Genomic DNA, 26,797 nt, shown 5'->3' on the forward strand with positions numbered 1-26,797 from the left:
GTTCTTCATATCAAAGGGATCCTGGTAATAGTCAAAGATAGTAATTAATTAATTTTTATTTATTTAGTAAAAAATAAATTCTATTAAATATAGAATTAACTGCAGACCGTTTTTAGTAGTTAATTTCGGTTGGTGGTTTACAACCACTATTGAAAGCCTATAAATACATGGATTCAGACAGAATTTGAGGGCTAATGAAAAATACACACTTTCTCTCAAAAATCGTTCTTCATATCAAAGGGATCCTGGTGAATTTCAACAGATTCAAGATCTGTTATTGAATTGGTTGTTGTATCCTTAAGACAAACTCGTTCCAGGGCTATTTCTGTCTTAGGACATTGTAATTATAAGCCTCAATCTACTACTTCGAGTTTCTATTTTCTATACTAAAATCAACATTCAAGTATGTATTCTGTTTTTCCAATTTAATATTTGATTACTTTTATCATAACAATTATTGGTTTTGTTTTCGTTTAAAATCAAAAGTTGTAGTCACCTACTTGTGGAAAAAAGTAGTTTTTTTATTTTAGATTTTTTTTTAAAATCTAAAAACTAAAAGCATCCAAAAGCTCTCACAGACACACCCACTTCATCTACGAGTCTGAAACATAATTTATATTATTACTGTTGAAAATGGAGCAGAAATGAAAACTGAAGTTAGATAAATTTCAAAATAGTCATGAGGTAGTGAAGAAATGAGGCAATAATGAAATTAGTTGGGAATGTAAAGTTTTAAAGGAAATCTAAGAGTAAGATTGAAAATGGAAGATGTGCAAAATGGAGACAAAATTTGGGTTTTGTTAGGAATCAAGCTTATATATTTATGTTGTTAAATTAAATTTAAATGAGATCGTAACATATGTCTCTTATGTGTTGAGAATGAGACATACTGAAGTTGAACCCAAGTAAAAATGATTGTGATTAATAACTTATGTTCAATATTATAAATTTTGTTTTTTTTCTCATATATCATCTACTATAAATTAACTACTTGAATACCTGGTGGACGGTTGACCGGTGTAATAAAAATAATAATTTTTTTACTAATATTTTACTTTGTTCTATATCATACTTACGTAATATGTTACCATGCACCGTACAACGACAAAGCTACTAAAGTACGATGTTGTAATGGGAAAAAATTAAAGTACGATTTTATAACAAATAAAACAATGATAGTACATTACTATTCATATTTCCTTAATACCAGATTTCAAATAAATTGATGATGTAACAAATACAACCCAATAAGCTTTTGGAAGTATTAAGAATCCAAACTTTCCTATTATCTTTTTCCATCAACCTTCTTTTACATATTATATATCCAGGGCCAATATTCCCTTCTAACTCTTCACTTCTCCATCTTTCCATACCATTCAAATTGTTATAAAAAATAATAAGTATATATAGTAATTAATTAATTTTTATTTATTTAGTAAAAAATAAATTCTATTAAATATAGAATTAACTGCAGACCGTTTTTGTTTTTAGTAGTTAATTTCGGTTGGTGGTTTACAACCGCTTTAATTTCGGTTGGTGGTTTACAACCACTATTGAAAGCCTATAAATACATGGATTCAGACAGAATTTGAGGGCTAATGAAAAATATACACTTTCTCTCAAAAATCGTTCTTCATATCAAAGGGATCCTGGTAATAGTCAAAGATAGTAATTAATTAATTTTTATTTATTTAGTAAAAAATAAATTCTATTAAATATAGAATTAACTGCAGACCGTTTTTAGTAGTTAATTTCGGTTGGTGGTTTACAACCACTATTGAAAGCCTATAAATACATGGATTCAGACAGAATTTGAGGGCTAATGAAAAATACACACTTTCTCTCAAAAATCGTTCTTCATATCAAAGGGATCCTGGTGAATTTCAACAGATTCAAGATCTGTTATTGAATTGGTTGTTGTATCCTTAAGACAAACTCGTTCCAGGGCTATTTCTGTCTTAGGACATTGTAATTATAAGCCTCAATCTACTACTTCGAGTTTCTATTTTCTATACTAAAATCAACATTCAAGTATGTATTCTGTTTTTCCAATTTAATATTTGATTACTTTTATCATAACAATTATTGGTTTTGTTTTCGTTTAAAATCAAAAGTTGTAGTCACCTACTTGTGGAAAAAAGTAGTTTTTTTATTTTAGATTTTTTTTTAAAATCTAAAAACTAAAAGCATCCAAAAGCTCTCACAGACACACCCACTTCATCTACGAGTCTGAAACATAATTTATATTATTACTGTTGAAAATGGAGCAGAAATGAAAACTGAAGTTAGATAAATTTCAAAATAGTCATGAGGTAGTGAAGAAATGAGGCAATAATGAAATTAGTTGGGAATGTAAAGTTTTAAAGGAAATCTAAGAGTAAGATTGAAAATGGAAGATGTGCAAAATGGAGACAAAATTTGGGTTTTGTTAGGAATCAAGCTTATATATTTATGTTGTTAAATTAAATTTAAATGAGATCGTAACATATGTCTCTTATGTGTTGAGAATGAGACATACTGAAGTTGAACCCAAGTAAAAATGATTGTGATTAATAACTTATGTTCAATATTATAAATTTTGTTTTTTTTCTCATATATCATCTACTATAAATTAACTACTTGAATACCTGGTGGACGGTTGACCGGTGTAATAAAAATAATAATTTTTTTACTAATATTTTACTTTGTTCTATATCATACTTACGTAATATGTTACCATGCACCGTACAACGACAAAGCTACTAAAGTACGATGTTGTAATGGGAAAAAATTAAAGTACGATTTTATAACAAATAAAACAATGATAGTACATTACTATTCATATTTCCTTAATACCAGATTTCAAATAAATTGATGATGTAACAAATACAACCCAATAAGCTTTTGGAAGTATTAAGAATCCAAACTTTCCTATTATCTTTTTCCATCAACCTTCTTTTACATATTATATATCCAGGGCCAATATTCCCTTCTAACTCTTCACTTCTCCATCTTTCCATACCATTCAAATTGTTATAAAAAATAATAAGTATATATAGTAATTAATTAATTTTTATTTATTTAGTAAAAAATAAATTCTATTAAATATAGAATTAACTGCAGACCGTTTTTGTTTTTAGTAGTTAATTTCGGTTGGTGGTTTACAACCGCTTTAATTTCGGTTGGTGGTTTACAACCACTATTGAAAGCCTATAAATACATGGATTCAGACAGAATTTGAGGGCTAATGAAAAATATACACTTTCTCTCAAAAATCGTTCTTCATATCAAAGGGATCCTGGTAATAGTCAAAGATAGTAATTAATTAATTTTTATTTATTTAGTAAAAAATAAATTCTATTAAATATAGAATTAACTGCAGACCGTTTTTAGTAGTTAATTTCGGTTGGTGGTTTACAACCACTATTGAAAGCCTATAAATACATGGATTCAGACAGAATTTGAGGGCTAATGAAAAATACACACTTTCTCTCAAAAATCGTTCTTCATATCAAAGGGATCCTGGTGAATTTCAACAGATTCAAGATCTGTTATTGAATTGGTTGTTGTATCCTTAAGACAAACTCGTTCCAGGGCTATTTCTGTCTTAGGACATTGTAATTATAAGCCTCAATCTACTACTTCGAGTTTCTATTTTCTATACTAAAATCAACATTCAAGTATGTATTCTGTTTTTCCAATTTAATATTTGATTACTTTTATCATAACAATTATTGGTTTTGTTTTCGTTTAAAATCAAAAGTTGTAGTCACCTACTTGTGGAAAAAAGTAGTTTTTTTATTTTAGATTTTTTTTTAAAATCTAAAAACTAAAAGCATCCAAAAGCTCTCACAGACACACCCACTTCATCTACGAGTCTGAAACATAATTTATATTATTACTGTTGAAAATGGAGCAGAAATGAAAACTGAAGTTAGATAAATTTCAAAATAGTCATGAGGTAGTGAAGAAATGAGGCAATAATGAAATTAGTTGGGAATGTAAAGTTTTAAAGGAAATCTAAGAGTAAGATTGAAAATGGAAGATGTGCAAAATGGAGACAAAATTTGGGTTTTGTTAGGAATCAAGCTTATATATTTATGTTGTTAAATTAAATTTAAATGAGATCGTAACATATGTCTCTTATGTGTTGAGAATGAGACATACTGAAGTTGAACCCAAGTAAAAATGATTGTGATTAATAACTTATGTTCAATATTATAAATTTTGTTTTTTTTCTCATATATCATCTACTATAAATTAACTACTTGAATACCTGGTGGACGGTTGACCGGTGTAATAAAAATAATAATTTTTTTACTAATATTTTACTTTGTTCTATATCATACTTACGTAATATGTTACCATGCACCGTACAACGACAAAGCTACTAAAGTACGATGTTGTAATGGGAAAAAATTAAAGTACGATTTTATAACAAATAAAACAATGATAGTACATTACTATTCATATTTCCTTAATACCAGATTTCAAATAAATTGATGATGTAACAAATACAACCCAATAAGCTTTTGGAAGTATTAAGAATCCAAACTTTCCTATTATCTTTTTCCATCAACCTTCTTTTACATATTATATATCCAGGGCCAATATTCCCTTCTAACTCTTCACTTCTCCATCTTTCCATACCATTCAAATTGTTATAAAAAATAATAAGTATATATAGTAATTAATTAATTTTTATTTATTTAGTAAAAAATAAATTCTATTAAATATAGAATTAACTGCAGACCGTTTTTGTTTTTAGTAGTTAATTTCGGTTGGTGGTTTACAACCGCTTTAATTTCGGTTGGTGGTTTACAACCACTATTGAAAGCCTATAAATACATGGATTCAGACAGAATTTGAGGGCTAATGAAAAATATACACTTTCTCTCAAAAATCGTTCTTCATATCAAAGGGATCCTGGTAATAGTCAAAGATAGTAATTAATTAATTTTTATTTATTTAGTAAAAAATAAATTCTATTAAATATAGAATTAACTGCAGACCGTTTTTAGTAGTTAATTTCGGTTGGTGGTTTACAACCACTATTGAAAGCCTATAAATACATGGATTCAGACAGAATTTGAGGGCTAATGAAAAATACACACTTTCTCTCAAAAATCGTTCTTCATATCAAAGGGATCCTGGTGAATTTCAACAGATTCAAGATCTGTTATTGAATTGGTTGTTGTATCCTTAAGACAAACTCGTTCCAGGGCTATTTCTGTCTTAGGACATTGTAATTATAAGCCTCAATCTACTACTTCGAGTTTCTATTTTCTATACTAAAATCAACATTCAAGTATGTATTCTGTTTTTCCAATTTAATATTTGATTACTTTTATCATAACAATTATTGGTTTTGTTTTCGTTTAAAATCAAAAGTTGTAGTCACCTACTTGTGGAAAAAAGTAGTTTTTTTATTTTAGATTTTTTTTTAAAATCTAAAAACTAAAAGCATCCAAAAGCTCTCACAGACACACCCACTTCATCTACGAGTCTGAAACATAATTTATATTATTACTGTTGAAAATGGAGCAGAAATGAAAACTGAAGTTAGATAAATTTCAAAATAGTCATGAGGTAGTGAAGAAATGAGGCAATAATGAAATTAGTTGGGAATGTAAAGTTTTAAAGGAAATCTAAGAGTAAGATTGAAAATGGAAGATGTGCAAAATGGAGACAAAATTTGGGTTTTGTTAGGAATCAAGCTTATATATTTATGTTGTTAAATTAAATTTAAATGAGATCGTAACATATGTCTCTTATGTGTTGAGAATGAGACATACTGAAGTTGAACCCAAGTAAAAATGATTGTGATTAATAACTTATGTTCAATATTATAAATTTTGTTTTTTTTCTCATATATCATCTACTATAAATTAACTACTTGAATACCTGGTGGACGGTTGACCGGTGTAATAAAAATAATAATTTTTTTACTAATATTTTACTTTGTTCTATATCATACTTACGTAATATGTTACCATGCACCGTACAACGACAAAGCTACTAAAGTACGATGTTGTAATGGGAAAAAATTAAAGTACGATTTTATAACAAATAAAACAATGATAGTACATTACTATTCATATTTCCTTAATACCAGATTTCAAATAAATTGATGATGTAACAAATACAACCCAATAAGCTTTTGGAAGTATTAAGAATCCAAACTTTCCTATTATCTTTTTCCATCAACCTTCTTTTACATATTATATATCCAGGGCCAATATTCCCTTCTAACTCTTCACTTCTCCATCTTTCCATACCATTCAAATTGTTATAAAAAATAATAAGTATATATAGTAATTAATTAATTTTTATTTATTTAGTAAAAAATAAATTCTATTAAATATAGAATTAACTGCAGACCGTTTTTGTTTTTAGTAGTTAATTTCGGTTGGTGGTTTACAACCGCTTTAATTTCGGTTGGTGGTTTACAACCACTATTGAAAGCCTATAAATACATGGATTCAGACAGAATTTGAGGGCTAATGAAAAATATACACTTTCTCTCAAAAATCGTTCTTCATATCAAAGGGATCCTGGTAATAGTCAAAGATAGTAATTAATTAATTTTTATTTATTTAGTAAAAAATAAATTCTATTAAATATAGAATTAACTGCAGACCGTTTTTAGTAGTTAATTTCGGTTGGTGGTTTACAACCACTATTGAAAGCCTATAAATACATGGATTCAGACAGAATTTGAGGGCTAATGAAAAATACACACTTTCTCTCAAAAATCGTTCTTCATATCAAAGGGATCCTGGTGAATTTCAACAGATTCAAGATCTGTTATTGAATTGGTTGTTGTATCCTTAAGACAAACTCGTTCCAGGGCTATTTCTGTCTTAGGACATTGTAATTATAAGCCTCAATCTACTACTTCGAGTTTCTATTTTCTATACTAAAATCAACATTCAAGTATGTATTCTGTTTTTCCAATTTAATATTTGATTACTTTTATCATAACAATTATTGGTTTTGTTTTCGTTTAAAATCAAAAGTTGTAGTCACCTACTTGTGGAAAAAAGTAGTTTTTTTATTTTAGATTTTTTTTTTAAAATCTAAAAACTAAAAGCATCCAAAAGCTCTCACAGACACACCCACTTCATCTACGAGTCTGAAACATAATTTATATTATTACTGTTGAAAATGGAGCAGAAATGAAAACTGAAGTTAGATAAATTTCAAAATAGTCATGAGGTAGTGAAGAAATGAGGCAATAATGAAATTAGTTGGGAATGTAAAGTTTTAAAGGAAATCTAAGAGTAAGATTGAAAATGGAAGATGTGCAAAATGGAGACAAAATTTGGGTTTTGTTAGGAATCAAGCTTATATATTTATGTTGTTAAATTAAATTTAAATGAGATCGTAACATATGTCTCTTATGTGTTGAGAATGAGACATACTGAAGTTGAACCCAAGTAAAAATGATTGTGATTAATAACTTATGTTCAATATTATAAATTTTGTTTTTTTTCTCATATATCATCTACTATAAATTAACTACTTGAATACCTGGTGGACGGTTGACCGGTGTAATAAAAATAATAATTTTTTTACTAATATTTTACTTTGTTCTATATCATACTTACGTAATATGTTACCATGCACCGTACAACGACAAAGCTACTAAAGTACGATGTTGTAATGGGAAAAAATTAAAGTACGATTTTATAACAAATAAAACAATGATAGTACATTACTATTCATATTTCCTTAATACCAGATTTCAAATAAATTGATGATGTAACAAATACAACCCAATAAGCTTTTGGAAGTATTAAGAATCCAAACTTTCCTATTATCTTTTTCCATCAACCTTCTTTTACATATTATATATCCAGGGCCAATATTCCCTTCTAACTCTTCACTTCTCCATCTTTCCATACCATTCAAATTGTTATAAAAAATAATAAGTATATATAGTAATTAATTAATTTTTATTTATTTAGTAAAAAATAAATTCTATTAAATATAGAATTAACTGCAGACCGTTTTTGTTTTTAGTAGTTAATTTCGGTTGGTGGTTTACAACCGCTTTAATTTCGGTTGGTGGTTTACAACCACTATTGAAAGCCTATAAATACATGGATTCAGACAGAATTTGAGGGCTAATGAAAAATATACACTTTCTCTCAAAAATCGTTCTTCATATCAAAGGGATCCTGGTAATAGTCAAAGATAGTAATTAATTAATTTTTATTTATTTAGTAAAAAATAAATTCTATTAAATATAGAATTAACTGCAGACCGTTTTTAGTAGTTAATTTCGGTTGGTGGTTTACAACCACTATTGAAAGCCTATAAATACATGGATTCAGACAGAATTTGAGGGCTAATGAAAAATACACACTTTCTCTCAAAAATCGTTCTTCATATCAAAGGGATCCTGGTGAATTTCAACAGATTCAAGATCTGTTATTGAATTGGTTGTTGTATCCTTAAGACAAACTCGTTCCAGGGCTATTTCTGTCTTAGGACATTGTAATTATAAGCCTCAATCTACTACTTCGAGTTTCTATTTTCTATACTAAAATCAACATTCAAGTATGTATTCTGTTTTTCCAATTTAATATTTGATTACTTTTATCATAACAATTATTGGTTTTGTTTTCGTTTAAAATCAAAAGTTGTAGTCACCTACTTGTGGAAAAAAGTAGTTTTTTTATTTTAGATTTTTTTTTAAAATCTAAAAACTAAAAGCATCCAAAAGCTCTCACAGACACACCCACTTCATCTACGAGTCTGAAACATAATTTATATTATTACTGTTGAAAATGGAGCAGAAATGAAAACTGAAGTTAGATAAATTTCAAAATAGTCATGAGGTAGTGAAGAAATGAGGCAATAATGAAATTAGTTGGGAATGTAAAGTTTTAAAGGAAATCTAAGAGTAAGATTGAAAATGGAAGATGTGCAAAATGGAGACAAAATTTGGGTTTTGTTAGGAATCAAGCTTATATATTTATGTTGTTAAATTAAATTTAAATGAGATCGTAACATATGTCTCTTATGTGTTGAGAATGAGACATACTGAAGTTGAACCCAAGTAAAAATGATTGTGATTAATAACTTATGTTCAATATTATAAATTTTGTTTTTTTTCTCATATATCATCTACTATAAATTAACTACTTGAATACCTGGTGGACGGTTGACCGGTGTAATAAAAATAATAATTTTTTTACTAATATTTTACTTTGTTCTATATCATACTTACGTAATATGTTACCATGCACCGTACAACGACAAAGCTACTAAAGTACGATGTTGTAATGGGAAAAAATTAAAGTATGATTTTATAACAAATAAAACAATGATAGTACATTACTATTCATATTTCCTTAATACCAGATTTCAAATAAATTGATGATGTAACAAATACAACCCAATAAGCTTTTGGAAGTATTAAGAATCCAAACTTTCCTATTATCTTTTTCCATCAACCTTCTTTTACATATTATATATCCAGGGCCAATATTCCCTTCTAACTCTTCACTTCTCCATCTTTCCATACCATTCAAATTGTTATAAAAAATAATAAGTATATATAGTAATTAATTAATTTTTATTTATTTAGTAAAAAATAAATTCTATTAAATATAGAATTAACTGCAGACAGTTTTTAGTAGTTAATTTCGGTTAGTGGTTTACAACCACTATTGAAAGCCTATAAATACATGGATTCAGACAGAATTTGAGGGCTAATGAAAAATACACACTTTCTCTCAAAATCGTTCTTCATATCAAAGGGATCCTGGTGAATTTCAACAGATTCAAGATCTGTTATTGAATTGGTTGTTGTATCCTCAAGACAAACTCGTTCCAGGGCAATTTCTGTCTTAGGACATTGTAATTATAAGCCTCAATCTACTATTTCGAGTTTCTATTTTCTATTGTAAACATCAACATTCAAGTATGTATTCTGTTTTTCCAATTTAATATTTGACTACTTTTATCATAACAATTATTGGTTTTGTTTTCGTTTAAAATCAAAAGTTGTAGTCACCTACTTGTAGAAAAAAGTAGTTTTTTTAATTTAGATTTTTTTTTTAAATCTAAAAACTAAAAGCATCGAAAAGCTCTCACAGACACACCCACTTCATCTACGAGTCTGAAACATAATTTATATTATTACTGTTGAAAATGGAGCAGAAATGAAAAGTGAAGTTAGATAAATTTCAAAATAGTCATGAGGTAGTGAAGAAATGAGGCAATAATGAAATTAGTTGGGAATGTAAAGTTTTAAAGGAAATCTAAGAGTAAGATTGAAAATGGAAGATGTGCAAAATGGAGACAAAATTTGGGTTTTGTTAGGAATCAAACTTATATATTTATGTTGTTAAATTAAATTTAAATGAGATCGTAACATATGTCTCTTATGTGTTGAGAATGAGACATACTGAAGTTGAACCCAAGTAAAAATGATTGTGATTCATAACTTATGTTCAATATTATAAATTTTGGTTTTTTTCTCATATATCATCTACTATAAATTAACTACTTTAATACCTGGTGGACGGTTGACCGGTGTAATAAAAATAATAATTTTTTTACTAATATTTTACTTTGTTCTATATCATACTTACGTAATATGTTACCATGCACCGTACAATGACAAAGCTACTAAAGTACGATGTTGTAATGGGAAAAAATTAAAGTACGATTTTATAACAAATAAAACAATGATAGTACATTACTATTCATATTTCCTTAATACCAGATTTCAAATAAATTGATGATGTAACAAATACAACCCAATAAGCTTTTGGAAGTATTAAGAATCCAAACTTTCCTATTATCTTTTTCCATCAACCTTCTTTTACATATTATATATCCAGGGCCAATATTCCCTTCTAACTCTTCACTTCTCCATCTTTCCATACCATTCAAATTGTTATAAAAAATAATAAGTATACCCCTCGACCCTCTTGCTTTTGAATTGACGAGCCCAACAGATAAAATTGCTCCAAAAGCGATCTTGAGAAAAAACCATATTCATGTAAAATTCCAAAAAAAATGGTCCAAAATACCCCTTAAAATGTCTATTACACCAAATATTTAAAACAACAAACCATCTCCTTTCTCCCTGCCAACCATAGACGTGAAGCTTCACACATCCTTGAAAATACCTATCGTAATTAACTGTAACTAGAAAAAGACCATAATACCCTTTTATTCCAAACCAATGTCCTTTATTCTTATTCTCACAACTTGGTTATATTTTATTTCAAAAAAAAAATCCACATCGAATTGCAACCAAACCACCAGATTAACCAATTTTCATGCCAAACTTTGTTTAAATTCTAATATTTTCTCAAAAAATAAAAAATTCCATTGACATTGGGAAACCCCCACTTCTTATCTCATTAGCAAATCCCACATATCCAGTCTTAAACCCAAGCAATTTAAATCTCATGTCTTCAAATATGTTCAAAATCACCTTATTTTTTTCCATTCTTTCCTTTCTTAAATAGCTTATTGTTTCTCTCTTTCCAGATATGGTAAACAGTGGCTACAAGAGCAAGTTTCTTAATAAAATTTCCTTTTATAGAAATCTACAGGTTTTCAATTAACTCATTCCATTTTACTGAATTCAACTTTATCCATCACAACATGCAAGACATATGTAATTCAAGAAGGAACAATCAAAGAATAAATGATGGTGTGAGCAGTGGCAGAGCCAGGCTCAAAGCAAAAGGGTATCCCAATTTTTTTTCCTGAATATCACCGCAACAACTGAGCATGGGGCGGCTCGGGTTAGTTTTTCCTAAAACCGAACCCAAAACCAACAACCTCAGTTTTGAAAATTTTAAACCAAACCGAACCCAATACCATTGATTTGGTTTTTCGGTTTTCAATTTGTACTTGGGTATCCTGGTTTGGTTTTGGTTTTAAACCCAAACCGTAATCGAATCGTTAGCTAACTTCAAGTATTGTTATATAAACATGAAGTTGAAGTATCTTTTGATACTTCAATCAATGTGGACTTAAAGTAGATATCAAATAAAGCATGAGGATAACAAGCTTATATAATAGATGAAAATATCTAAGTTTACATGTGTTTGGCGATGTGGGATAGAATAGTTGGGAAAATAAAAGAATAGAATAGTTGGAAAAATAAAAGATATGTAACCAAACAATTTGTAAGGAGCAAGAATTGATCCTAAGACCTTTATTTCATTAAGCCAACACCTTAAACAGTAGACTAACTATTTGTTTGTGCTTATAAGTAAAGGGATGCGTATATATACACACTACATAAAACGATTTTTTTTCTAAAAAATTTACACTACCGAAATTTTTTTGAGGGGTATCCCGGGATACCCCTTGGATCCGCCCCTAGGTGTGAGTCTTGTTGCAGATTACAAAAGGTGCAACAAAGATTCTTAGAAGCATCCCAGAATTTCATATTCAATCTTTCCCTAATGGCCAACCATAATATGAACCTGTGCTTAAACCACACCACGGAGAAACATGACCAGCATCATTAAGACCACTCCAGACTTGTTGAATACTAAAATCAACACAATATCATAAACATAACAGGCGAACTCCAGTTACCATTAACAATAACATCACTCACTTTATCTTTAAATCTAAACCCAACATTCGAGATTTACCTGTGGGAAAGAACATACGGAAAAGACCGAAGAGGATGCCAATTCTCACACCACATGAAAGTGTTGTCATCTTTATATATGCTAGTTTCTTGAGTGATGACTCCATGCTGAAACATAAAAATGTAATTTTAAAAGCAGAAATAGACATAGGAATATTCAAAAGATGAAAAGCAACCAAACCATATAGAAACACAAGTACATGCTCCTGTATTTCATTAAGTTTTTGCTTGTTGGTCATTTTATTGAATATGTTCTTGTAGACCATGAATCTTCTGCAAGGCCGTATTTGAAAGTGAAATTACAATCATTAAATACCAAATATTCTTGTTTTGTGACTACGTAGAATAAATTACTATCTATCAATCAGACCAAAAAAATCAAAGAGTATTTCATATATGCCCTAAATAAACTGTAAAATATCATAATTTACAAAAAAAAAAAAAAAAAAAAAAAACAAAAACAAAAAAAAAAAGTTATCAAAAAAATCTAATCTCATAACAAAAAGTAAAAAAGGACATACTTTGTGCAAAGCTGTGTAGAAAACAAGTGATAACAATTGATTCGACTCACAATCTCTGATACTTTTATTCAAGAGCAAAAGGGCTTTTATAGCCATTACAAAACAGAAAGAACGAAAAAGACTCAAAACAAAACAAATTAAAAGATATCCCTACACAAAAGATAAAGGGAACGACCTGGTATTTTAAATTCTTAAATCATACTGACTCTTGGCTTTGGGCCTTATTTCAAAAACACAACCTAAAAACGTGGGCTAAACCAAAAACATTGAGAATAGCCCAATAAATTCCTTCCCTTAAACAGGTAAGCGTTGAGCTTCTTGTTTAATATCTTTCACTCCAATTTCTTCTCTGATGAATTCAAACGCAGCTAAAGTCAATGGCTTGGTCATCATGTCTGCTAGCTTCTCCTTGGTGCCATAAAACTTTAGTCGTATAATGTCTTTGTTCACTAATTCCCTGATATAGTGAAAACGAACATCTATATGCTTTGTTCTCCTATGCATTACTAGATTCTTTAATAGCTATATAGTTGAACAGTTGTCACACATAACCTCCACAGTACCTGCTTTTCTTCAAGTTCTTCAAGGAGACCTTTCAACCATACACAATGACATGTGCGTGTTGTAGCTGCAACGTATTCTGCTTCTGTTGATGATAAAGTGACAACTTCTTGTTTTCTAGAACTCCCACATATTGCAGCTCCACTGAATAAACATACATATCCAGAGGTGCTTTTCTGGTCCTCTAGACCACGTCCATAATTGCTGTCAGTAAACACTTTTAATTTCTGACTTTGATAATTCCCATAGTGTAGCCCATAATTCATAGAACCCTTTATATACCTCAAGACTCGGTTTGCCACTACCATGTGTTCATCCTTGGGCATTGTCATAAATCTTGCTAGCAAGCTGACTACATACATCAAATCTAGATGTGTCACAGTCAAATACATGAGACTGCCTATAAGACTCATATATTTGGTGTTGTCAACATCCTTCCCTGCTACTAGTTTCATAAGTTTGGTACCAGGGATAATTGGATTCTTCACACCATTTGCTTCGCTCATCTTGAATATTTTTAAGACTTCCTTTGCATATTGCGATTGACACAAAGTAATACCTTCTGAATTCTGATTCACTTCTACTCCAAGAAAGTACTTCATCTGCCCCAGATCTGTCATCTCAAATTCTTGTTGCATAGAATTTTTGAATGCTTCGCACAAGGCATAATCATTTCCAGCATATATTAAATCATCAACATATAAGCTAACAAAGATGATTTTATCCTGTTCCTTCTTCACAAATAGAGTATGATCATAGCTGCTTTTCTTGAAACCTTCCCGCAAAAAATAACCTTCAATTCGATTAAACCAAGCTCGAGGCGCTTGTGTTAATCCATACAGTGCCAGATTCAACATGTACACCTTTGTTTCTTCTCCTTTCTTTATGAACCCCTTTGGTTGAGTGAGATGTAACCACCTTCTTGAGCTCACCATTCAGGAAAGCGCTTTTAACATCTAGTTGGTACACTATCCACTTTCTTTGAGCCGCCATTGCTATTAGGGTTCTGATTGTGTCCCAACGGGCTACTGGGGCAAACACTTCATTGTAATCTATTCCTTCCCATTGAGCATATCCCTTTACTACTAACCTTGCTTTGTATTTTTCACCATTTCCAAGTTCATTTATTTTTTTGTCTTAAATACCCATTTTACCCCTATAGGCTTGATTCCAGGTGGAGGATCAACCAATTTCCAGGTATTGTTTCTTTCTATGGCGGTCATTTCAGCATTCATTGCTTGTATCCACTTTTCTTCTTTACATGCTTCTTTGTATGTTAAAGGATCATCCATGGCACTATACATTGCAAAACCAGCTTCATCTTCATTGAACATGTCCTGTGTCATGTGGTAGTCATTCATCCATGCAGGTGCTTGTCGAATGCGACCAGGTGGTGTGTTTTGATTTTGTGAATTTTCTGAGGCAGGCGAAACTGGGTTGTCAGAATTTTCACATGAATTTTCAGGTTGGGATGTACCTTGAACTGGAGAGTCAGCTTCTTCTTCATATGGGTTTGAGTTTGACGAAATTTGTGGACCCTTTGTGTTTTCATCTTCTCGTTCATCCCCTTCTTGTGGATTTTCATGAACTCGTTTATCATCCTCTACAATCAGTTCTTGAGTTTCATGTTTCTCTTTAGACCAATTCCAGACTGCATCTTCATCAAAGATTACGTCCCTGTTGATCATAATTTTCTTGCTGGATGGGTCATATAATCGATAAGCTTTAGACTCTTGGCTAACACCAAGAAACACACACTTATGACTTCTTGGATCTAGTTTCGTTCGTAGTTGAGAAGGTATATGAACATGCCCTATACAACCAAACACCGTGAAATGCTCAACACTTGGTTTTGACCCGGTCCATAGTTCATCAGGTACCTTTTCATCAAGACTTCTGCTCATACACCTATTTAACACATGACATGCCCACCTTGATGCTTCTGACCAAAAATAACTGGGCATAGATTTTTCAGTTAGGAGACATCTAACCATATTCAATAGAGTCCAGTTCCTCCGTTCTGCAACCCCATTTTGTTGTGGGGTATAAGCAGCTGTAAGTTGTCTCTTAATTAATGCCCTGATCTTTACAGTATTCATTGAATGCGGTCGAATTAAACTCTCCCCCTGTCACTTCTCAAACACTTGATGTTCATTCTGGTTTCTACTTCCACAAATCTTTTAAAGCTCTTGAATAGTTCAAAGCTTTCACCTTTTTGTGACAGGAAATAAACCCAACACTTTCTAGTATAGTCATCGATGAAGACTAGTATGTACCTTTTCCACTGTTAGAAGCAGGAGTGATAGGCCCACACAGGTCTATATGTATCAATTGTAGTTTCTCTGTAGCATGCCAGTTGCTTTTCTTTGGTATCGTTTCTCTTTGTTGTTTCTTCTCACATACACCATGTTTCTCGGCTATAGTAGGCAGTCCTACCACCATTCCTTTGTACAACATGGTTCTAATGGCCTTATGACGTGTCCAAACCTCTTGTGCCATAATTCAGTGCTGGAACCACCGCTTACTTGTAAACACTATAGTTGTTGAGCTTGAGATAAAACATACACCCGGAACATCCTATTCTTTGTCATGTTGGATGAAATGATCAAACCCGTTTGAGGATGGAAGACCCTACAAACATTTCCTTGAATGACAAAAGTCAAGGATTTTTCTTGAAGCTTTCCAACACTCAAGAGTTTGATGTTAGATATGGCACATAGTACACATTTGTAATTACCCGTATCATGTCATTCACATTGATACGAATATCACCCTTTCCTTTAACTTCGAGCTTGTGATCATTCCCTGACTTTATGTTGGTATGCTTCATCTAAGTATATGAACCATTCTTTGGTTCCTGTCATGTGATTTGAGCAAGCTGAGTCCAGAAACCAAAACGCCTTCTTATCATGCTTATCTTCTTTCACAACCATCATTAGTCTTTTGGTTTCTCTTTCGTATCCTTCATTGTCAACAGATGCCATCAACAAAATTTCTTAATTCTCTTCAAATTATGTGTAATTTACTTGTTTGGCTTCATTTGGACATTCATACTGAAAGTGTCCAAACTGATGACATCTATAACATTCAATCTGAGACTTGTCAAATTGTGGCTTGTTCTCGCTTTGTGATCTTCCTCTGCCACGTCCTCTTCCCCTGTGTGAATTTCCTCTACCTCGACCTCTACCTCATCCAACACTCTGATCACTTTTGATCTTTAGAACTTGTTCATCATTCACCTTCCTTCTGATCTTATGTTCATGAATTAGTAATGAGCTTTGAGGCTCATCTACTGTCATGGAGTCTATGTCTTTTGATTCTTCTATGGTACAAACCACAAAGTTAAAACTTTCTATCATGGTTCTTTGTACCTTTTCCATGATCTTCACATCAGTCATGTCTTCTCCTGCATTCTGCATATCGTTTGAAACCTCCATGACGCGTCCAAGATAATCAGTCACTGGCTTTCATCTCTAGAGTCTCGAAGTCTCTGCGAAGTCTTTTTGCAATTGGGCTCGCTTCACTCTGGCATTTCCTCAAAATTTCAGCTTCATGGCATCCCAAATCTGTTTTGTCGTTTCCTTCTGTTGGATTTTCTTTAAAATCGATTTGTCTATCGATTGGAACAGATAACTACAAGCTTTCAAATCCTTAAGCTTGTTCTCATCATAGTTCTTTTGTTGTGTCGTCGTTGCCTGTTCTCCTTGTTTGATCACAATGTACCCATCATCTACCATTCGCCAGTACTCTTTCGATCGAAGAAGATTCTCCATTACCATACTCCAATGATCGTAGTCTCCATCGAATTTGGGTACGCTAGGGCCATGAAACTGTCATGTTTCCTCCCTCATGACTGCAATGATTTTACTTTTAGCACTTCTCAGGAACTCTCGTGAATGGAATTGCGCTCTGATACCACTTGTAGAAAACAAGTGATAACAATTGACTCGACTCACAATCAATGATACTTTTATTCAAGAGCAAAAGGCTTTTATAGCAATTACAAAACAGAAAGAACGAAAAAGACTCAAAACATAACAAATTAAAAGATATCCCTAATTCTTGTTCAACACAAAAGATTAAGGGAACGACCGTATTTTAAATTCCTAAATCATAGTGACTCTTGGCTTTGGGTCTTATTTCAAAAACACAACCTAAAAACGTGGGCTAAACCAAAAACATTGAGAATAGCCCAATAAGATGGACATACTCTCGATCCATGTTGAGTCCCAGTACATTAAACTGAGAAGTGAAAAATGAAAAAATATAAAAAATCCAAAGTAAATCAAATATTGAATGAAGAACTAAGGAATTGCTTCTAAATTTACACATTCAATGTGATAAAACTACTTCCTAATACGTGTTCCAATCTCAAATTTTCTAAAATCTCGTGTGTTGTATGACTATTAATATGATCAAATCTTGTGAGTTGTATGAATTTGAACAAAATATTGTGTTATATGATTAAAACATAAAGCAAAGTAAATTACAACTTACATAATCAAAAACCATCACTTTTAACATGAGAAAATGGAGATAAAAACACATGCTAGTAATTTATCAAGAAAAAATAATATTGGTATTTTGTAGCATCACATCTGATTGCAAAACAGAGATGTGAATAGAAGAAGAGCAGATGAACATCAACTCTAAAGATGAATTGTTAGTCTACTTTCTCCATTTAAAGAAGAAATGTAAAAGCTTTTATTAGCATGTGCTTTAGCATAAAAGATACATTCAAACACACTCGAAATAAGTTTTTTGCTGGTACGTTATCTCAACTAATGTAATGAATTACAAATTGACATTAAAAAAATAAAGAAACCTATTTCAAATGAAAATGCCAAAAGCCCTTTCCTGCTAGGCCATTAGAGCAGTCAAGCTAACCTCAAAAACTCATGAACAAAATTTTCAAAAAACAAAAACTACCATCAAATTATATTAAAATGATAGGACAGAAAAATAAGCAAGCAATATAATAATTTATAAAGTTGCGTTTTTATCAAACCTGATAACTAATGTCCTTGGTGTTTAGCCTCTTGAACTGATCTTGAAGAACCAATCTTAGACAGAAATAAGAAATAAAATTCACATTTCGTTCATGCTATCTGATCAAAAAAATTAGTAAGCAATGTTATTTGTAAAAACTAAATAGGATAGAAGTAACATATCCACATTTTCCTTTTTTTGAAAAAAAAAAAATACATAGTCACATATGGCAACCGGTAGAACTTATTTATCTCTCCATTGTCAATAAAATAACATCAAAATCTGAATACTAATGAAATAAAATGAAAAAGAATACATGTATGCTCATTGGTTCCTTGCATGGTGGACAGTGCCCAAACCAACTTTGGACATTGAAGAATTTTATCAACATATGCACGGTTAATTTTTCTCAATAACCAAAGGAACATAAAGTAGTCCTTAGTGATTGACTTACATATATAAGCATAAAACTGTGCTTTTTGTTTCCCCTAAACCCACAAACTAACCTACTCCTAAATACCATCTATATCTCCTAATGAAATTTGAACCCATGACACCTCATTTGAGAGCGTCACTACTTACCGCTAGGCCAAAGACTGTTTTGTACTACCTGTGCTTAATAATAATAATAATAATAATAATAATAATAATAATAATAATAATAATATATTTATATACTTGATTGAATATTGTAGAACTTTTAATATAAGAAATGGCAAAACGTGTTAGCTAGGTAACATGTATGTAGAAAACTTTACACTAAGGAACTTGGGGCTGGGATTGTCCAAATATGCCGACTCTAAAAGTGCAACTAACTCATATTTGTCATTAGATAATTTAAAATAATACCCCACTATGGAAGCTGGGAATGTCCAAACAAATGCTGACTTACAAAATGCAACTACCCCATATTTGTCATTCGATAAATTAAAATAATACGCCATTATTCATCCATGTGCAACCCATAGTTCTATAAATAATACATTTCAAAGAAGCAAAATTCAAAACATTTTAAAGAGTGATTTAATATCATGACAGTTATTACTTCTGAGTTTGAGATTGCTTCTTCCCTCCCAGCTTCCAAATTTTTCAATGCCTATCGTGACTTTAACAACATTGCACCAAAGGTCGATCCAGAAACATACAAAACCCTAGTGGACATCGAAGGTGATGGAGGCGCTGGAACAATCAGGGATGTCTCTTTTGGCGATGGTTAGTAATTAAGATATAAATATAATTCTATATATACTCTTTTAAATTATTTTAATGTTTGACTTGTATTTTGTTTTTCTTTATCCAAATTACTGTGGGATAACACAGGCGTCCCATTTACAAGTGGAAAGTTGAAACTTGACGTTGTTGATAGCAACAACTTCACTATTATATACACAATCTTTGAAGGAGACATCTTGATGGGACAACTAGATTCAATGACTCATCATGTTAAGTTTATACCTTCACCTGATGGAGGATGTGTATACAAGCCTACCATTGTGCATAATTGTAAAGGTGAAACTCAGCTTCCCGAGGAAGCTCTCAATATGGTAAAGGAAGGATTCAAAAAAACTTTCAAGGCCATTGAGGGTTTTATCCATGCAAATCCTCAAACTTATTGATCAAATACTATATATAATATATGGTGTGTCATGTTCTTGGTTCAGTAAAAATAAAACGGATTTTAGTCCGGTTATATTTTATATATGTACTCGTCTTGTCTGATATTTATTTTCTTGTAATGTGATTTTTAAATATATCTAGAATCCCTTGCAAACAAGTCTATGTAAACAATTTCTAGGATGTGATATTCATGTTATGAGCATTAATTTTACCATCATGCATCCAAAAATGATAGTTGCAAACTACAAAAGTTAATTCATTCAGTTTGCACTATGGTGAATGAAAATTTTTATTGAGATAACCACCAGTTTTGAAATGGTTGCTAATCTAGAGACTGTAGGGAGGGAGGTGAGAAACAGTGGTTGATAACTCTCTTTGCCTTTCAACTGCTTGACATTTTGTTTGAGAAAAAGGGAGAACCGTCTTCATTCAGGAAACAGTGATGATGGGATTTCTGAAAGGTATCTACCTGATACCTGATGCAACCTTGTTGCCCAAGAAAAGAAAACCGAACAGAAAAGGAATTGGAAGAAGAGAACAGGGCAAAACAGGTGAAGAAAGAAAAAAATTGGAGCTGTGAAATACTTGCTGGAAAAGAAACTTTTATTGCTAAATAAACATAAAACAATATCGTTATTTATACTAAGGGATTTTCTAATATGTGCCCTAAGGGCACACATAAGAAATATTAATTATGAAAAATATTACCATATTTAAATAAATTATTAATGACCTTCATATTTAATTATGGTAACATTTCTTATAATTAATGTATTTTATAATTAATTATGGTAATATTTATCATCAATTAATGCTTCTTATCCCTTAGGGCACATATTAGAAAATCCCTTATATACTAAAACAGATGGTATCCTAAACTAACAAAAATAACGTTTAAAAGGAAAGTCCCCATAAAATTCCCAAAATGCCCCTAAGGGCTAATTCCTGAATTACGCCAATGTTTTCCCTCCTAATTCAGGAACCCAGATGTTCTTTACTCGTAACAGACTTCTCATCTCTTCAAACTTCACTTTAGCCATAGATTTTTTTATGTATATCAGCCGGTGGCAGATGGTAATGGGGGCTGGGGGCCATGCCCCCCAGGTTTTAAGGTTTATAATACTCCTCTATATTGCTTGTTTATGAAATAAAACCGGTAACAATTAAATATGTTGATTAGGCCCCCTCGTTTTAGATTACTTTTAAATAACCAATCAACCAAACTTCCGAAAATCACTGAAAAAATCAAAAGAAATATTGTTTCATTAAGAAACTATCTCTCAAATTCCTATAAAAGAATAAAGATTCAGTGAAATTTACACAATTTTTAACTCAAACTTTGAGTTTAAGAAAACATAAAACCCAGCAAATTTATTTCGGCCGCCCGAAAACTCATAGTCTCACCGGAAATGTCTATCGGTCCTTGCACTCTCACCATCTTCGTGCTCTCTCTTTCTCTTTATCTTCACCGATCAACAGACATATCACCGCCTCTGTAATCTCTAGGTCTGCTCTACCCTGGTCGTCGAATCGCCGAACCGCTAACATCTTACTTCCACCGTGCACTTGTTGTTTCCGCCTGCTCTATATCGGAGTAAGATATAGTAATGGTACTTCTCTTTCTTTCTCTCACTATGTTTGGCTTTCTATGTTTTATTTTTCTCACATATGAGATGAATCGCATAGAAAACGTATAGACATGGATAAAAAGCGTACGGACATGGATAAAAGGAATACAGTAAAATAATCACAACTATTCTCTTACTAGTTGTGAAACCCGTATATTATACGGGTTGATTAAAACAAAATGTTAAATAGAAACGATTAAATGAGAAGTTTATTTGAATTCGAAATTTGAAATAAATAAAAATTATGAGAAAAAAAACATGCAAAAAATAAATAAATTAAAATTATTGTTTAGTTATCAGACCCGTATACTAAACAGGTTAATTATAACAAAATGTTAAACACAAAGGTTTAAACTGTAAATTTATTTGAAATTGAAATTGAAATTTAAAATTTAAAATTTGAAATTAATATCATTATGGTAGTTTTAATTTATGGAAACTAATTAATAATATATTAGAAATCGAAAATGAAATAAATGACAAGTGGAAAATAAATATATCTCTAAATTATGACAAAATGACATGTGGCAAATTAAATGAGAGAAGGACATGTGGCAAAATCATTCTTATTTATTAGGGTAGATTAATTAAAAAAAATTCTTATTTGTTTGATAAAAAAAAGTCTATTGTTTTTGGATTACAAAATTTATAAGTAATATGTAAACATTAAAACATATGTATTTATAAGTATAAGATTTAAAGAACTATAATGCACATATATTTTTTTTGAGCAATATAATCACTCGTAAGTTTAAAGAACTTATATTCTAAATGAGAATTATTTGTTTGAAATTTTATTTTTGTTATGTTTTAACTCTTAAAAGGAAAGTCCCCATAAAATTCCCAAAATGCCCCTGAGGGCTAATTCCTGAATTACGCCAACATTTTCCCTCCTAATTCAGGAATCGAGATGTTCTTTACTCCTAACAGACTTCTCATCTCTTCAAACTTCACTTTAGCTATAGATTTTTTTAGTATATCAGCCCGTTGTTCAGTAGTTCCCACATGTTGCACAATGACATCTCCTTTCTCAACCAGTTCACATATGAAGTGGTATCTTATGTCTATATGCTTGCTTCTTCATGGAACACCGAGTTTTGCATCAGTTCTAGAGCTAATTTGCTATCAACATACAAGCAATCTTCTTATCCAAACTCCTTGACATGTTGCACTTGTAGCAGACATAAATTCCCTTTCACACGATGAAAGTGCCATGCTTTGTTGCTTCTGTGACTTCCATGTAACAAGGTTCTCATTGAGATAAAATGGCATGCGTGATGCACTTCTCCTATCAATCATATGTCTAGCTAAATCGCTATCTGTATAGCCTATGACACCGTATTCTTCATTGCTTCTTACATATTCTAGACCATACATAGATGTTTATTTTATGTATGTTAGAATATGTTTCACGACTTACAAGTGTTGTGAAGTTGGTCTTTCCATTAAACGACTAACCATTCCAACTGAAAAAGCGATGTCTGGTCGTATATGTGTCAAATATTTCAATCCACTAACTATACTCCTATAGAATGTGGGATCAACAGGTACTCCTTGTTCATCTTTAATTAGCTCTAGTCTTGGCTTCATGGGGTACTTATGTGGATTACAATCAATCATACCTGGTTTTTCGAGTATGGATTTCGCATAGACTGTTTGTTTTAAAGTGATTCCCTCCTTATGTTAACTTACTTTAATCCCATGGTAATACGATAAGAGCCCAAGCTCACTCATGTCAAACTCGTTGCTCATTTTTTGTTTGAACAATTTTACATCATCAACACGATTTATAGTGACAATTGAGTCATCCACATAAATTCCAAGTATAAGTAGATTTCCGTTTTTCTTTCTTGTCTAAACGGCATACTCCTATGGACAACTTACAAAACCCAATAGTGGTGACGGTGCTAATACTCGAAAATTTTGACTGCCAAAGTTTCCCTCCAAAGGTGTGGCCGATAATACTCAAAAATTTTGACCATCAAAAATTTCCCCCCGAAGGTGTCACCACTAATACTCTATATTTCGCCGCTAATTCCCTTCACAGATATAACCCCCTTCAGCTCATTCTTTGAACTCTTTTCTCTCCGTCACCACTCCGGCAACAACTCCTTCTTTTCTGTTTTGCTTACTCTTTATCTTCTAACCATGTGACATACTCATTGGTGGTGTCGGATTGTTTAAGTCCCTTGCCGGAATTGATGAAGATCTGTCCGAATTTGTTGTTGTCTGCCAGAAATTGGCCGGAAAATTGGTCCTATTGCTGGAATACCGCCACCAATCCACCGCCACTCTTCTCCACCGGATTACACACCACCACATGTTCTATATATGTGTATTTTAATTTTTGTATGTAGAATGTATATTTTGTATATGTATGTGTATTTGAATGTATATCTTGTATGTGTGTGTGTGTGTGTGTATATATATATATATATGTGTGTGTGTGTGTGTGTCTTTTTGTATGTGTATTATGTATGTATTCTTGTATGTATGTATGTGTGTTTGGTTATATGTTTTTATAAGGCTTCTATATTTTTTATAAAAAATTTATAATTTTATAATTTTTGTTTTGTATATGGAAGGAACGTTTTCAAAAAACTTAAAAAAAAAAAAAAAAAAAAAAATGAAAACTCCGATTAGTGGCGACGGTAAACATTTGCTGGGACAAGTGGAGCATTAGCAACGAGCCAACAACGGTAACCCATTAGCGACGACGTGTCACCGCTAAAGATATTAGCGGCGACGTATCGCCGCTAAAGGTATTCGCGGCAACATTCTGGACCTTTAGCGGCAACGTCCGTCGCCACTAATGACCATTATTCTTGTAGTGGAACACCAATAAAAATGATTGTGATTCATATATCCCATGTTCAATATTATACATTTTAATTTTTCTCACATATCATCTACTATAAATTAATTTTATCAATTTATATACTTGATTGAATATCATACAACTTTTAATATAAGAAATGGTAACAACGTGTTAGCTAGGTAACATGTATGTAGAAAACTGTACACTAAGGAACTTGGGGCTGGGATTGTCCAAATATGCCGACTCTAAAAGTGCAACTAACTCATATTTGTCAATAGATAATTTAAAATAAAACCCCACTATGGAACTGGGAATGTATCCAAACAAATGCTGACTTACAAAATGCAACCACCCCATATTTGTCATTCGATAAATTAAAATAATACACCATTATTCATCCATGTGCAACCCATAGTTCTATAAATACCACATTTCAAAGAAGCACATTTCAAAACAATTTAAAGCGTGATTTAATATCATCACAGTTATAACTTCTGAGTTCGAGATTTCTTCTTCCATCCCAGCTTCCAAAATTTTCAATGCCTATCGTGACTTTAACAACATTGCACCAAAGGTCGATCCAGAAACATACAAAACCCTAGTGGACATCGAAGGTGATGGAGGCGCTGGAACAATCAGGGATGTCTCTTTTGGCGATGGTTAGTAATTAAGATATAAATATAATTCTATATATACTCTTTTAAATTATTTTAATGTTTGACTTGTATACTGTTTTTCTTTATCCAATTTACTGTGGGATAACACAGGCGTCCCATTTACAAGTGGAAAGTTGAAACTTGACGTTGTTGATAGCAACAGCTTCACTATTATATACACAATCTTTGAAGGAGATATCTTGATGGGACAACTAGATTCGATGACTCATCATGTGAAGTTTATACCTTCACCTGATGGAGGATGTGTATACAAGCCTACCATTGTGCATAATTGTAAAGGTGAAACTCAGCTCCCCGAGGAAGCTCTCAATATGGTAAAAGAAGGATTCAAAAAAACATTCAAGGCGATTGAGGGTTTTATCCATGCAAATCCTCAAACTTATTGATCAATAGTACTATATATGGTGTGGCATGTTCTTGGTTTAGTAAAAATAAAACGGATTTTAGTCCGGTTATATTTTATATATGTACTGGTCTTGTTTGATATTTTATTTTCTTGTAATGTGATTTTTAAATATATCTAGAATCCCTTGCAAACAAGTCTATGTAAACAATTTCTAGGATGTGATATGCATGTTATGAGCAATAATTTTACCATCATGCATGCAGAAATGATAGTTGCAAACTACAAAAGTCACAATTTGCATTCTGGTGAATTAGAATTTTTATAGAGATAACCACCAGTTTTGAAATGGTTGCAAATCTATGAGACTGTAGAGAGGGAGGTGAGAAACAGTGGTTGATAACTCTCCTTGCCTTTCAACTCCTTGACATTTTGTTTGAGAAAAAGGGAGAACCGTCTTCATTCAGGAAACAGTGATGATGGGATTTCTGAAAGGTATCTACCCCATACCTCCTGATGCAGTGGCCGGACGCAGAACATTTTCATAGGGGTGGCACTAAATTTTTTTTTCCAAATAAATCTATATTAGTAGTGTCACTCGTGTTTTAAGCCGGTGCACCCAATAGAAAAAACATTAAATTTTTTTTTTACACTACGTGCCGGCATCGGAGCAGTGGCCCGGACCCCTGGGGCACCACTAAGATCTGCCACTGTCCTGATGCAACCTTGTTGCCTAAGAAAAGGAAAACAGAAGACAAAAGGAATTGGAAGAAGAGAACAGGGCAAAACAGGTGAAGAAAGAAAAAAATTGGAGCTGTGAAATACTTGCTGGAAAAGAAACTTTTATTGCTAAATACTTGATTAAATAAACATAAAACAATATCTTTAATTATACTAAAACAGATGGTATCATAAACTAACACAGATAACGCTTAAAAGGAAATTCCCCATAAAATTCCCAAAATGCCCCTGAGGGCTAATTCCTGAATTACACCAACATTTTCCCTCCTAATTCAGGAACGGA

At 31.7% G+C, this 26,797-nt stretch overlaps 2 protein-coding genes and 1 pseudogene across 2 annotated transcripts; 2 read left to right on the forward strand and 1 right to left on the reverse strand.

Annotated features, from left to right (window-relative positions):
- Positions 1-19,678: 19,678 nt before the first annotated feature.
- On the forward strand, positions 19,679-20,464 carry LOC145088770 (root allergen protein-like). The gene is made up of 2 exons (XM_079027175.1): positions 19,679-19,902; positions 20,011-20,464. Exons 1-2 carry the CDS (start codon positions 19,722-19,724, stop codon positions 20,304-20,306), a joined length of 477 nt encoding a protein of 158 aa, XP_078883301.1. The 5' UTR covers positions 19,679-19,721; the 3' UTR covers positions 20,307-20,464.
- A 2,344-nt stretch (positions 20,465-22,808) lies between these two features.
- Positions 22,809-23,312, reverse strand: LOC145055105 (secreted RxLR effector protein 161-like). The gene is made up of 2 exons (XM_079003399.1): positions 23,070-23,312; positions 22,809-22,964 (listed from the first exon to the last, which is right to left on the reverse strand). The coding sequence occupies exons 1-2, from the start codon at positions 23,310-23,312 to the stop codon at positions 22,809-22,811; spliced, it is 399 nt and encodes a 132-aa protein (XP_078859525.1).
- Positions 23,313-24,561: 1,249 nt separating this feature from the next.
- Positions 24,562-25,816, forward strand: LOC145055114 (root allergen protein pseudogene; annotated as a pseudogene).
- The last annotated feature ends 981 nt before the right edge of the window (positions 25,817-26,797 follow it).

This window comes from Lactuca serriola, chromosome 1, assembly GCF_051521515.1.
Source record: "Lactuca serriola cultivar US96UC23 chromosome 1, Lser_US96UC23_V15, whole genome shotgun sequence".
Classification (NCBI taxonomy): Eukaryota; Viridiplantae; Streptophyta; class Magnoliopsida; order Asterales; family Asteraceae; genus Lactuca; species Lactuca serriola.